Source organism: Anguilla rostrata, chromosome 6, assembly GCF_018555375.3.
Source record: "Anguilla rostrata isolate EN2019 chromosome 6, ASM1855537v3, whole genome shotgun sequence".
NCBI lineage: Eukaryota > Metazoa > Chordata > Actinopteri > Anguilliformes > Anguillidae > Anguilla > Anguilla rostrata.
Window position 1 is genome coordinate 56,362,045 of NC_057938.1, and position 13,809 is coordinate 56,375,853.

The 13,809-nt window shown below is 49.1% G+C and overlaps 1 protein-coding gene across 12 annotated transcripts in view; it reads left to right on the forward strand.

Annotated features, from left to right (window-relative positions):
• Nucleotides 1-13,809, forward strand: part of LOC135257722 (1-phosphatidylinositol 4,5-bisphosphate phosphodiesterase beta-4-like) — a 65,750-nt gene that overhangs the window by 31,271 nt on the left and 20,670 nt on the right. For all 12 annotated transcript variants that reach the window (XR_010330714.1, XR_010330716.1, XR_010330713.1 and 9 more), the window contains 17 exons: nucleotides 358-453; nucleotides 4,272-4,352; nucleotides 4,587-4,646; nucleotides 6,240-6,383; nucleotides 7,253-7,332; nucleotides 7,658-7,711; nucleotides 7,960-8,041; nucleotides 8,278-8,378; nucleotides 8,935-8,992; nucleotides 9,797-9,905; nucleotides 10,747-10,957; nucleotides 11,308-11,401; nucleotides 12,183-12,262; nucleotides 12,610-12,694; nucleotides 12,810-12,900; nucleotides 13,129-13,224; nucleotides 13,557-13,621. Coding sequence is in view for 8 of the 12 variants with exons in the window: in XM_064340778.1 (XP_064196848.1) it covers nucleotides 370-453; nucleotides 4,272-4,352; nucleotides 4,587-4,646; nucleotides 6,240-6,383; nucleotides 7,253-7,332; nucleotides 7,658-7,711; nucleotides 7,960-8,041; nucleotides 8,278-8,378; nucleotides 8,935-8,992; nucleotides 9,797-9,905; nucleotides 10,747-10,957; nucleotides 11,308-11,401; nucleotides 12,183-12,262; nucleotides 12,610-12,694; nucleotides 12,810-12,900; nucleotides 13,129-13,224; nucleotides 13,557-13,621 (1,575 nt within the window). In the remaining 4 variants the exon portion in view is untranslated. The remainder of the gene's footprint in view (nucleotides 1-357; nucleotides 454-4,271; nucleotides 4,353-4,586; nucleotides 4,647-6,239; nucleotides 6,384-7,252; nucleotides 7,333-7,657; nucleotides 7,712-7,959; nucleotides 8,042-8,277; nucleotides 8,379-8,934; nucleotides 8,993-9,796; nucleotides 9,906-10,746; nucleotides 10,958-11,307; nucleotides 11,402-12,182; nucleotides 12,263-12,609; nucleotides 12,695-12,809; nucleotides 12,901-13,128; nucleotides 13,225-13,556; nucleotides 13,622-13,809) is intronic.

Genomic DNA, 13,809 nt, shown 5'->3' on the forward strand with positions numbered 1-13,809 from the left:
GCCGACGCAGGTCAGGGAGGAGCAGGCCTGGGGGGCTTTGCTTGCCTCTGTCTGCAGCAGTGGGGCTGGGGGGAGAGTCCTGTGGCCCCATTGAAAGGCTAATGCTGAAGGCTAATGTGGAAGGCTAATGGTAAAGGCTAATCCTAAATCCCAACTTCCCCTCAGTTCAACTTCCTGTCTGCTCTGCTCTGCGTAAATTAACTTCCTGTCTGCTCCGCTCTGCCCCAGGTTATCTGTCTGCTCTTTGCTGCCGAATATCAACTTCCTGTCCGTTATGTCGTAATAACAGCCGATGCCATGGCACTGCGCTTCCTGTTTGTTGGTGTTTCTCACTCTTGGCTTTGTCTTCTTTTTCAGACGTGAGCAGCCATGACGAAATCCTACGAGTTCAACTGGCAGAAGCAGGTCCCGGCCTTTCTGCAGGAGGGGGCCTCCTTCGACAGGTTTGAGGAGGTCAGGCACTGAGCTCAAACTCTCACTCTTTCATCCCCCTCACTCACTCCCCTGTCACTCTTTCATCCCCCTCACTTACTCACCACTCACTGAGCCCTCTCTGACCAATGAAAGAGCAGCACTGAGCCTGCTCTGACCAATGAAACAGCAGCGCTGAGCCTGCTCTGATCAATGAAACAGCAGCGCTGAGCCCTCCCTGGCCAATGAAACAGCAGCGCTGAGCCCTCTGACCAATGAAACAGCAGCGCTGAGCCTGCTCTGATCAATGAAACAGCAGCGCTGAGCCCTCTCTGACCAATGAAACAGCAGCGCTGAGCCTGCTCTGATCAGTGAAACAGCAGCGCTGAGCCCTCTCTGACCAATGAAACAGCAGCACTGAGCCCTCTGACCAATGAAACAGCAGCGCTGAGCCCTCTCTGACCAATGAAACAGCAGCGCTGAGCCTGCTCTGATCAGTGAAACAGCAGCGCTGAGCCCTCTCTGACCAATGAAACAGCAGCGCTGAGCCTGCTCTGATCAGTGAAACAGCAGCGCTGAGCCCTCTCTGACCAATGAAACAGCAGCACTGAGCCCTCTCTGACCAATGAAACAGCAGCGCTGAGCCCGCTCTGACCAATGAAACAGCAGCGCTGAGCCCTCTCTGACCAGTGAAAGGGCAGCGCTGAGCCCAGTGAGAGTGCCTCTGACTGCGTCAGGTCTTAATGAGAGTCAGAGGGCGGGTGATTGTGCTGGTGCTCACGGGCCCTGCGGCGATCGTTAACTCGCTGCAGTCCCCTGGCGGCGTGGAGTTGGGCGGACGCGGGTAATTAAGGAGCCCTGTATTTGAGCCGGCTGAGAGCCTGTTTGTGTGGCTGCGGTCTCCAGGTAATTAAGTTCTGACTCTCCTGCTCCTGCGCTCCGCGTAGCGTGAGCTCCTGAGCGGCGGGCGCGTAGCTGAGGCGCCGGCGTGGGCGGGATCGATCCCGCCGCAGCGCGCGCTGCAGTTAATTGGCTGTTGGCTTTGGTATTTATTTCCCAGCAGCCTGCTCTGCGCTTCCTCCTCAGAGTTTGCAGGGCCCTCTAAAGGCCGACACTCGGAGAGGAAAATAAATGTCAGAGCCGCTGCTCTCTGCTATTTCAAGCCCACGCACAATTTTCTAGATGTAAGGAACGGCATGAAAAACTCCTCGAGTGTTATCAACAGTTTAGGATCCGAACCGCAGTGAGAACAGTTTTTGTAGAACAGCGTGGTGTTAGGGTACGGGGCCCAGGGTGAATCTGTGGTGTTTGGGCGTTGGGGTTTGCAGTTCGGGAATTCCATGGTATTTGTGTGTGTGTATTGGTGTGTACATGTGTAGGGTGCACATACTGTACACACACCAATACACACACACACACACCTGTAGAGTAAGGTGCTGTGAGGTCACCTGGGCTCCACACACCTGTATTCAGGCCAAACCAGGCGGCCGCGGTGGTTAAATATTAACCTCACACCTGTGTCACAATGGCCCTTCTGTTCTGAGCGCAGAAGGTGGAGATTCTCCTGCATTTTAATCTCCCTGCAGTTTCAGGGAAGATTTATTCCTATGGCAGTGCCTCCCATTAATGCAGCACATTACCTGAGCTGAGCGGCCAGTGAATGAGTTATACTGCTGTCAGTTTAAAGTAATGTGCTGTGCTACTAAGAGAACCTCGTCACTCTGCACCAGACACCTTACAGCAGTATCACAGCAGTACCGCAGGAGTATCACAAGAGTATCACAGCAGTACCGCAGGAGTATCACAAGAGTATCACAAGAGTATCACAAGAGTACCACAGCAGTACCACAAGAGTACCACAGCAGTATCACAGCAGTATCACAGCAGTACCGCAGGAGTATCACAAGAGTATCACAAGAGTACCACAGGAGTATCACAAGAGTACCACAGGAGTACCACAAGAGTACCACAGCAGTACCACAAGAGTACCACAAGAGTACCACAGCAGTATCACAGCAGTACCACAGGAGTACCACAGCAGTATCACAGGAGTACAGCATCATGGTAGCATTGTAGGTGTTGCACTAGTACAGTTGTAGCAGTTGTAACAGCCTAGTATCCCAGCAGTACCACAGCAGTATCGTAATTGGCCCAAAGTGGTATCATGGTAGCATTGTAGGTGTTGCACTAGCATAGCAGTTGTACCAGCCTAGTATCACAGCAGTACCATGGCATGGAACTCGTTATTGTCTCAAAGTGGTACTCTTGTGGTACTCCTGTGGTACTCTCCCCTGGATTGCATTACTGACTCGTTTTAATCAGCCAATCAGGGATAAGAATGTAAGTGAGTTCTGCACCACCATATTCAGGAGAGCTGCAGGGTTCTGCTGGGTTTTTTTTTTTTGTTTTCACCTTGAAATGAGCCGCTAGTCCAGACCCCCGAGACCAGGTGAGGTGAGTTTCCTGCAGATTCAGCTGCTCCTTATTTCATCGTTTAAACGACGTTGCGGTGAAAACCAGCCGGGCCTGCAGGTCGCCGAGGCCAGGGCTGGGGCCCCCCTGCCCCAAACGCGTTAATCAGAGAAACGAGCCACGATTTCGTCAGCCTGACCTTCGCCTAGTCTCCTGCAGTTCTTCAAAAGTACCGCGCGTCGCTCTTCTGGAGGGAGGATTCAAAGGCCTCAAATAACAGCAAATATTTTCAAAAGGCAAGATAAATATTTACATGCACAACAAATATTGTACTACAATGCCATCGGTAAAATGACATGGTGGTAGGTTTGTTCAGCTGAATTGGCTTTCCCCGCCTTACAGATCACATGAAAGAACAGCATATATGCCTGAAATGAAAAAAAATAAACGGGTCTGCCATTAGAAATCATTCTACAGGAAATCACAAATTTACAGTGTGTATGTGCTGGACATGGCCATTGTGGCTCCACTGTTACATATATGCTGGACCCCGCCATTGTGGCTCCACTGTTACATATATGCTGGACCCCGCCATTGTGGCTCCACTGTTACATATATGCTGGACCCCGCCATTGTGGCTCCACTGTTACATATATGCTGGATCCCGCCATTGTGGCTCCACTGTTACATATATGCTGGATCCCACCATTGTGGCTCCCCTGTTACATATACGCCGAACTCCGCCATTGTAGCTCTATGGTAACATACAGTATGGGCCGCACCCAGCCATTGTGGCTCCACTGTTTTCCAGAGCAGGCCATTGTGGTTCCGCTGACAACTAACAAACAATTACATGGTGGTCTGCTAAATATTCTGGTGCAAATATTGACATCCGGGAAGCTCACAGAGCCAGCCTCAGACTGGCGTCTGGGCGGGGGGGGTGCTGGTCGTCTTACACACCCCCTGGCTGTGCTTCCAGGGTTAAAGTGGGTCCAGTTGTCTCTCTGGCCCCGGGGAAAGGTGGGTGAAAGTGGCTCTCTCAGGTGTGTGATAAGACCGGTTGTGTCCCTGGTACTCATGCCTTCAGGTGCTGTTTGAGCCTTAGACTGCCTGATTGGCAACAGCACTGTGTATTTTTCATGATTATAAATAGCCCATCATAAATCAATTATGATTGAGAATTTATTATGTACACTTGTAGTGCTTTTATCTTGCAATTTTGTGTCATGAGATCGGTCTCAAATTTCTGTGGTGCTGGTTTCAGAATGACCATTCCCACCATCAATCCATCATTGTATTAGAATATAGGTTGTAAATGTTATACGTTGGAAACTAATAAATTTAATGAAAAGCATGAAGTGACGTTTGTCCCTGGGTTAACCTGGTGTGAAGTTATATGGATGTCCAGCTCGTCTGATTACGCCTTTATGACTGATCTTTCCGTCCAGGATCCGTTTGTGTTTGAAGCGAACTGCCTGTTTAAAGTCGACGAGTTCGGCTTCTTCATCACGTGGAAGAGCGAAGGAAAGGTAGGGTGACTCATGTCCTTTATTTTTGTGCATGACTGCGTACAGACTTTTATTTTCACACACGTTCTGCATCGTGTATGAAGGTTGCCTGTCTCCGGTGCTGTGCTGTGATGTGTGCCGTTTTGGAAAGGCAGTGGACAGGACGCCCGTAAAAAATGGCAGTTGGGGTCCTACGCTGACTGTGTGTCCCTGCTCTGCTCTGTACGACCCTCATGGCTGCCTTTCCCCTTTCAGGAGGGACAGGTCTTAGAGTGCTCTCTGATCAACAGCATCCGCACGGGACCCTTTCCCAAGGTGAGAGCCCACCTGTCTAACCTGGAAACAGCACGTGTGTGAGATTATGACCTCACATTCAGACGCCCCCCCGCTGTGCTCGCCTAACACTCACCCTGCAGTCACCCTGTTCATCCTCTGTGTCAGCGGTAACCAGCACTGTTCCTGGAGATCTACCATCCTGCCGGCTTTCATTTGAACCCTAATTTGGCACATCTGACTCTACTAATTACCTGACTCTACTAATGAGTAAAATCTTATCAGTTGAATGAGGTGTGCGTTGTTAGGGTTGGAGTGAAAGCCTACAGGATGGTACGGTAGATTTCCAGGAACAGGGTTGGGCAGCCCTGCTCTAGCTGTTGAATGAGGTGTGCTTTGTTACGGTTGGAGTGAAAACCTACAGGTTGATAGATCTCCAGGAACAGGTTGGGTACTACTGCTCTATATTCATCCTGTAGTCACCCTATTCATCCTCTGTATTCACTGTATTTTCACCCTCTATGCTCTGTAATATTCACAGTATTAATCTTTCACCTCATGTTTTCCTTTGTCTGACCTTATGTCCCCCTGCATTCGCTGAGCATTCGGCTGGTATTCACTCCCTAATCTGTGTAATCTTAGGAGAGGATGATAGAATTTCTCTGGTTTAGTTCACACCAGGCAGAGGAACGTGTGTATTCAGGAGAGAGAGATTACTATAACTCACCACCTGTGGGTCTGCTGTCTGTCCGTCTCTGGGTTCAACACAGTAAAGCACAAAACACACGGTACTCTCAGTGTTCTACATAACAGACAGTACTCTCAGTGTTCTACAAAACACAGTACTCTCAGTGTTCTACATAACAGACAGTACTCTCAATGTTCTACATAACAGACAGTACTGTCAGTGTTCTACAAACCAGACTGTAGTCTCAATGTTCAACAAAACTCACTGTACACTCAGTGTTCTACAAAGCACACTGTACTCTCAATATTCAACAAAACTCACTGTACTCTCAACGTTCCACAAGGAGCAGGCCCGTATTTGGGACCAGCTTGTTGTAGAACATTGAGAGTACTGTGTTTTGTAGCCTACAGCAGCATGTCAGATGAGTGCGATGAGTGTTAGCCTGTGTGCGGGATTACTGCACATCCTGCTCAGCTGCAGGATCAGTAGAGCTGGCTGTGTTTAATGAAGCCTTGTAATGTTCCTATTTTACATTAGCAGCAGCTGGCTGCTGACATATCTGAAAAAGTTTCCTTTTTATAGTAACACGTTGAGTCTTTATTTTTATCCTGTATCATCATTTCAAGTTTTAATTTTGTCCTTATTTAAGAAATGTATAGGTCGGTTCACACGCATACACGCACACAGGCACATACATACACAGTACATACATTAGTTGTGACTCAGTTTGACTAAGTTTGGCTCAGTTTTGACTCAGTTTTGCTCAGTTTGACTCAGTTTGGCTCAGTTTTGACTCAGTTTTGCTCAGTTTGACTCAGTTTGGCTCAGTTTTGACTCAGTTTGGCTCAGTTTGACTCAGTTTTGACTCAGTTTGGCTCAGTTTGACTCAGTTTGGCTCAGTTTGACTCAGTTTGCCCCCCCTGTGTGGGCGTGGCCTCTCCCCACAGGACCCTAAGATCCTGCTGTCACTGGAGGCTGCTGGGAAGCCCGAGAGCGAGCTGGAGGGCTGCATGATCTGCGTGTGCAGCGGCACCGACCTGGTCAACCTCACCTTCACCTACATGGTGGCCGACAGCCCCGACGTTGCCAAGGTAACCCCCCTCCTCTTCCAGATGCAAACAGGAAGTGACGCGTCTCTCTATTTTTCTCTCTATTTTTGTTTTCCTTTTCTTTCTCTAAACTCCATCCCCCTCACCTCCCTCTCGTACAGCTTATGAAGCTGAAATTCCTGAAAAGGAAACCCATGCGCTGCATATGTTCTGCACATGGCCCCCAGGGGGTGATAGAGTCACAGAGACGGTCTCTGCGCTGGCGTAGACGTAGCCTGTGCTGTAGGGCTTTTGCCTCTTTCTTCAGAAGGGAAGAGAGGGATGCTCTAGGAGGGGGTTCAGAGACGTTGAGTGACAGGATGGATCTCCTTTCTGTCGGAACAAGTGTTTAAAAATAGCCCATTAAACGTGGGAGCCGCTGGTCTGGGCTGGCGAACAAACAGGAGTTTCCCTGGCTCTGGGCCTGAAGGACTGGCCTGGATCCAGCTCAGCTATGGAACCGACCGGGCAGTGCTGCCCTCTAGTGGCTACAACCTGCTAGCACACACAGTGTCCTGAACTCAGGGAAAGCTAGACTAAACTAGAGGTTTTAGTGTGTACAAATGGTGTTCCAGTAAAATAAATATTTCTCCTGATTGCATGTGGTGTTAATACTGTTGTAAAATAAGCACTGTGCTAATTGATTTACTTTAGCACAGTAAGCGTTGTCCTAAATGGGTTTGTGTAGTAGAGTTAGCATTGTGTTGGCTGGGTTTGTAAAGTACAGTTAACACTGTGCTAAATGGGTGTGTAGCTAGCACTGTGTTACCTAGGTTTGTATAAGTAAGCACAGAGCAGTCATGGGTAATTTGAGTGAGTATTGTGCTCTCTCTCTCTCTCTCTCTTTCTCTCTCCCTCTCGTTTATCTGTAGCGATGGACGGAAGGCTTGAAGTCGGTGATTCACAACTTCAAAGCGAACAACGTGTGTCCCATGACCTGTCTGAAGAAACAGTGAGTGTCAGGGCCCCCTGAGCGTGTGAAGGGGCTGTTTACTCTTCCAGATCTCAAACACTTTCAGTGTGCACGCGGGTTACTCTGAGATTTAACTCCCTTTTGGCACCGGCGATATTCCTGAAAGTTTTACAAGAAAAACAGCTTTCAGCACTATTCAGAACCAAATTCCTTCTGTTTACCGAGTGCTTTGGCTAATGTTTTCTTGTCGCCGGTTTTGACTGGATGCCCGCGCGTGTGAAAGATCATCCTTCATATGAACAGTCCTCCGATGGGCTGGTGAATGAGTCACACCGGTTGAAAAGTGTGTTTGTTTTTCCCTCAGCTGGATGAGGTTGACGTTTCTGACAAACGTGAGCGGAAAGATCCCAGTGAGAAGGTAAGAAATGAAATCCCCCCCCCCCCGTGGGATTCCGTCATCGATTCCCTCCACCGCTGTATTTAACCTTTTATCCAATAAGAGATTCAGTTATTCATTCATTCGTTTAGACTCGGGGACCCCCAGAGTCTGGGTGTTTTGTAAGTAATAAGCGCAGTGTTGCATTCTGGGACATTTCCTGTGGGAGTAGCCGCAGAGCCGGCGGAAGCTGATTGGTCCTGTGCTCACTTCCTGCTCTTCTCCGTTAGCATCACAAGGACCTTCGCCTCTGGGAAGACGGAGAAGGGCATCTTCCAGGCCCTGAAGGACCTGGGCCTTCCCAGCGGAAAGGTGAGCTACCTGCCCAGGCACAGGCGTGAGCGCAGGCTCAGGTGTGCAGGTGAGAGAGTCACCTGTAGCCAGGTAAAGAGTTTCCCCCTAAAGTTGTGCGTATACATTTCATTGACTGGGAATGTGTAGGTGAAGGTGTGAATAAATTTGATTGGCTGAGAGTGTGTTGATAAAGTTGTGCGTATAAATTTGATTGGCGGGGCTGAGGTAAATGTGTTCTTGGCTGCTCTTTGCAGAATGAAGAAATTGAGCACTCAGTGTTCACCTTCGACATCTTCTACGCCCTCATCCAGAAGATCTGTCCCAGAACCGATATAGAAGAGCTATTCAAGAAGATGTAAGTTTCACGGAAAACGCATACGACTTCATTAGTAGATAAAATGGGGGATAGCAGAGAACTATGACTGTAGATCTCAAACACCTGATAAATAATTTGTTTTGTTTTTTTAGTTTTCTGACCGTTAAAGGTGTGCTCACAATATTAGCACTGAAATAATTGCTTGTTTCCTGTGTGAGTTTCCATGACATCATAACGTCTTTGCAGTTACGTTTGAAATGACAGGTTTACGGTTGCTAACGGAGGCTATCGAGCTGCGTAGACTGCGCTCAGACAGACTGCATCTGCTCTACTAACACCCGTAAAAAACCTAACCCGCTTGGACAGTTACAACATTAACCTGTTTGTTAAACTAACTAGTTTTATTAGCCAACCTTTCTTGAAGAGGGGTGGGGATTCTAAGAAAAGGAAGTATGTTTTGGGGGAAAAACTACAACTACATGTTGCAGTTGGTACCAGAAGAGCATCTTTCAGTTCTTTTTTTCTCATTATTTGATTTGGTTAATTCAAAAGTATAACATTTTTTTTTTTGTTTTCCGTATTAATTCCTTTTCAGCAACGGAGACAAAACTGATTATTTAAGCGTAGACCAATTAGTCAGCTTTCTGAATGAAGTAAGCTTTTTATCATTCATTAACTTTACTGTGCCAAACAGCTCGCTTCTGCACGTCTTTTTACCCAGCATGCATCACGCTTTCACCCCCCCGACTCCCTGCCCCCACAGCCACTCCCCCCTCCCCTCCCTCCACCCTCCCCTCCCCTCAGCGTATGTCTCATTGTGTGACCATGGTGACCCCCTGGGTGGGCGGGGCCGAGGGCTGTCCCTGTGCTGTGTGGCTTCCTGTGCGGTCTGTTTCCTGTTTCCTGTTTCCTGTGGCCCCGAATCGAGTTAGCGGCTTTACCGAGCCCCGCTCGGCCGAACCCAAGCGGCCGGCCGTCCCGCCGTGTTCCTGGTGTGGCGGCTGACCCCCCCTACGTGCCCCTGGTGTCGCGGCTGAACGTCCCGTGTCTGTGTGGTCACCGTCCTCCCGCTGGTCCTGTGCTTCACACGCTGTCTTGGGGAGTTTGGACTTCACTTCCTGTTGCATTCGGCCTTTGGATTATTCGGTTTTATGCATTTGTGCACCCCCCCCCCCCCACCTCCCCACCTCCCACACCACAGTCTCGGGGAAATCGTGCTGTTTAAATGGCTCACCATGCTGGCATGGACACGCGTTTGATGTTAAAGAACACCTGAATGGTTTTATCTGTCCAGTTTGTGTGGAGAATTTGTGATACTTCAGTGTAAACCTGCTGCCGAATCCCCGTTGTGTAAGCCCTGCTGATTGTGATTGTGGTGGTTGGTTTATCTGTGGCTTGCTGTCGGCTGTGTGCCCAAAGGCTTTTGCGGTTTAAAAACGAGGATCTTTCTCTGTTAGCACCAACGGGACCCGCGCCTGAACGAGATCCTATTTCCGTTCTATGATCACAAACGAGCCATGCAGATCATAGACAAGTATGAGAGGGACCCAGAACTCAAGAAGAAAGGTAACCTCTCTCTCTCTTTCTCCCTCTCCCTCTCTTTCCCTCCATCTCTCCTTCTCTCTCTCTCCCTCCCTCTCTATCTTGCCCTCACTTTCTCTCTCTCCCACCCTCTGTCTCTCTGAATTGTTTTTCTGTGTCAGGGAGGAGACAGTGGGACACCAACCTCTCAAAAATTTGTTTTACACCTTATTTTGTTGTTATTCATAGTAATCACTCAGTTTTAGTTTGAGGAGAAATTGACCTGCGATGTTCTACAGCCCTCTAGTGGTGACTTAACTGAACAACCTGGGCTCTAAATACCCTCTAGTGGCAAGGTAAAGTAATTACAATGGTGTTTTTTTCAACAAGCATTCTGCTGTGCGAGGGAAGTATATTTTTCATACATTTCTGAGTGTACTCACATACAGGAGATATAATGACTAAAAATGACGCAGGAGTAAGAGGGCTCAATAATGGATGGATGGATGTTGGGGTGGATGTAGGGTCTGTTTGTTAGCGGATGGATGGATGTTGGGGTGGATGTAGGGTCTGTTTGTTAGCGGGTGGATGGATGTTGGGGTGGATGTAGGGTCTGTTTGTTAGCGGGTGGATGGATGTTGGGGTGGATGTAGGGTCTGTTTGTTAGCGGGTGGATGGATGTTGGGGTGGATGTAGGGTCTGTTTGTTAGCGGGTGGATGGATGTTGGGGTGGATGTAGGGTCTGTTTGTTAGCGGGTGGATGGATGTTGGGGTGGATGTAGGGTCTGTTTGTTAGCGGGTGGATGGATGCAGAAGCTGTTTGTTAGCGACTGAGTTAGCGGCTGAGGCGCTGTGGGTTTCTCTGATGAGTGCCCCCTGCTGGCAGGCCGCATGTCGAGCGACGGGTTCTGCCGGTACCTGATGTCGGACGAGAACGCGCCGGTGTTCCTGGACCGGCTGGAGCTGTACCAGGAGATGGACCAGCCGCTGGCCCACTACTTCATAAGCTCCTCCCACAACACCTACCTGACGGGCCGCCAGTTTGGGGGGAAGTCCTCCGTGGAGATGTACCGACAGGTGCTGCTCTCAGGGTGCAGGTACAGAGCCCCAAAATCACTAAAGTGCGCCCCATACCCCCTCCCTGGTGCCCTGACATACTCACAGGGCGTGTTCAGTCCGCATGATCATTTGAATCCTTGGGCTTTCAGATGTTTTTATGTCTGTGCTCAGGTGTGTGTGTTTTGGGATGTTCAGGTGTGTTTTTATGTGGTGTGTGTGCTCAGGTGTGTGTGTTTTGGGATGTGTGCTCAGGTATGTGTGTGGGTGTGTACAGGTGTGTTTGTATGTGTGTGCTCAGGTGTGTCTGTTTGTGTGTTTAGGTGAGTTTTTATGTGTGTGTGTTCAGATGCATGTGTGTGTGTTCAGGTGTGTTTTTATGCGTGTTCAGGTGTGTGGAGCTGGATTGTTGGGATGGGAAGGGGGAAGACCAGGAGCCGATTATTACGCACGGAAAAGCCATGTGCACCGACATCCTCTTCAAGGTGATTATCGAACCCCTCAATACAGTACTATAGCCCTTAATCCTAACCTTGTACCCCTCTACACCTTATACTATACCCCCATACTATACCCCTCTACACCCCATACTATGCCCCTCTACACTACAGCCCTTAATTCTAACCCTATACCCCTCTAAACCCCGTACTATACCCTTCTACACTCACTAATATACTCCTCTACACCCCTCTATTCTAACACTCCCCCGCCCTGCACCCTTATGCCCCCCCTCCCCCCCCCGACATGTTGATTTTCTGAGCCTGTAAAGCAGTGACTGGCTTCGCTCTCCTTCAGCTCAAGTGGCTATATTGGCATGACAAAGAAACTGTTCTGTTTCAGAAACACAATGACTTAGTGTCCTGAAGCATCATTCATCTAAAGGTGAAGACAGTGCTCTTCAGCTTCTACGGTTTTTTTTTTTGCTTTGTTCATAGAAAGTGAATGTGATCTCTGGGGAGATCAGGCTTGGTTTAGAAGGCTCTTGCAACCTCTTGCTGTTTGAAATGGAGTCCATTAGCTTTTCACTGGATGAGGTTTTCTGGCTGCTGTTCAGTGTTGCATGTTATTAAGTCTCAATAGCACAGAGGAGCCTGTAATTCACTCTGCAGCGTTCAGTGAAATAAGGGCACTTCAGAAAACACAATCTAAGATTAACAGGGTGTTCCTTATGTTAGCGTCCCCGGGAACCGGCTTTAAAAAGCCGTATTTACTCTATATCCACAACAGCGCCGCGATGCTAATTTCTGACGCATCTTCTGGTTTTAGGATGTCATTCAGGCCATTAGAGAGACGGCGTTTGTGACCTCTGATTACCCCGTGATTCTGTCCTTCGAAAACCACTGCAGGTCAGTGAGCTGTGCGATAATGTTCTTCTCTCAAAACAGCCCTTTGTTTGCATGTGTATGTGTCTTAATGTAGCTAGTAAATGTGCATATACCCATAGGAGCATGTACATGTATTTCCTGTTGACCTCAGTGTTGAGTGATGTATTTCCTGTTGACCTCAGTGTTGTGTGATGTATTTCCTGTTGACCCCACTGTTGAGTGATGTATTTCCTGTTGACCCCACTGTTGTGTGACACATTTCCTGTTGACCTCAGTGTTGAGTGATGTATTTCCTGTTGACCTCAGTGTTGTGTGACGCATTTCCTGTTGACCCCAGTGTTGAGTGATGTATTTCCTGTTGACCCCAGTAAGCCGCAGCAGTATAAGATGGCGCGGTACTGTGAGGAGATGTTCGGGGACCTGTTACTGAAGCAGCCGCTGGAGCCTTTCCCCGTGAGTGTCTCCCTGTCCTCCGGGTCCAGTGTGACTCCACCCACTCGGCCATATGCACTGCTGCCCCTCCCCTGCAGCTGGCCTGTCTGAATGTGCCGTTTGTGCCCTGTCACAGATCGAGAGCGGGCGACCCCTGCCTTCCCCCACCGACCTCAAGAGGAAGATCCTGATCAAAAACAAGCGCTTGAAACCGGAAGTAGAACAGAGTAGGTTTTCGCCGTCCTTCCTTAACGTGTTGGGTTGCGTGCGTTTGGTTAGGAAGCATGTGTGTGATGCGTGCCTGTGTTGCGTTGCGTTGCGTGATGCGCAGACAGGCGTGCTGATGCGTGCCTGTGTTGCGTTGCGTGATGCGCAGACAGGCGTGCTGATGCGTTGCGTGCGTTGCGTGATGCGCAGACAGGCGTGCTGATGCGCTTCTTGCCTGCGGCTCACAGAGCAGCTGGAGTCCTTTAAGAAGCACATGGAGGCGGGAGAGAGCAGCAGCCCGGCCAACATCCTGGAGGACGACAACGAGGAGGACCTGGAGATCGGTCAGGGCCGCCTCCTCCTCTCTCTCTCTCTCTCTCTCTCTCTCTCCCTCACTCTCTCTCTCTCCCTCTCTCCCTCTCTCTCTCTCTCTCCCTCTCACTCTCTCTCTCCCTCTCTCCCTCTCTCTCTCTCTCTGTTTCTCTCTCCATCTCTCGCTTCTGACTCTCTCTTTCTCTGAGTGAGGCTGATCCTCACTTTCATCCTGTTGCTTTGGAGCGTTTCTCCAGAGTGGAGAATGAACACGTTAGCTCAGATTGGGTAGATGATGTGTGTTGATTTCGGGATGGAGGCTGGCGACCTTTGACCTCTGACCTCTGACCCCTGTGCTCTGCAGCTGACGGTAAAGAGGGGAACCCTGAGCCCGGTGACAAGGAAACGCACGTCAACAGCGTGAAAAAGGTGCACCACCACTCCCCTCCCCCCTCTAAATTTCATTTAAATTCAAATGAAATTTAATAATTAGTTACATTAAAATGAAAATTTAAATTCTAAGTAAAATTTTAAGTAATCTCTGCAAAGAGCTGGGTTTAATACTGTAATGTAATTGTAGTTTTTGTCTAAGGTTGCTGATATAGGTATATAATGTT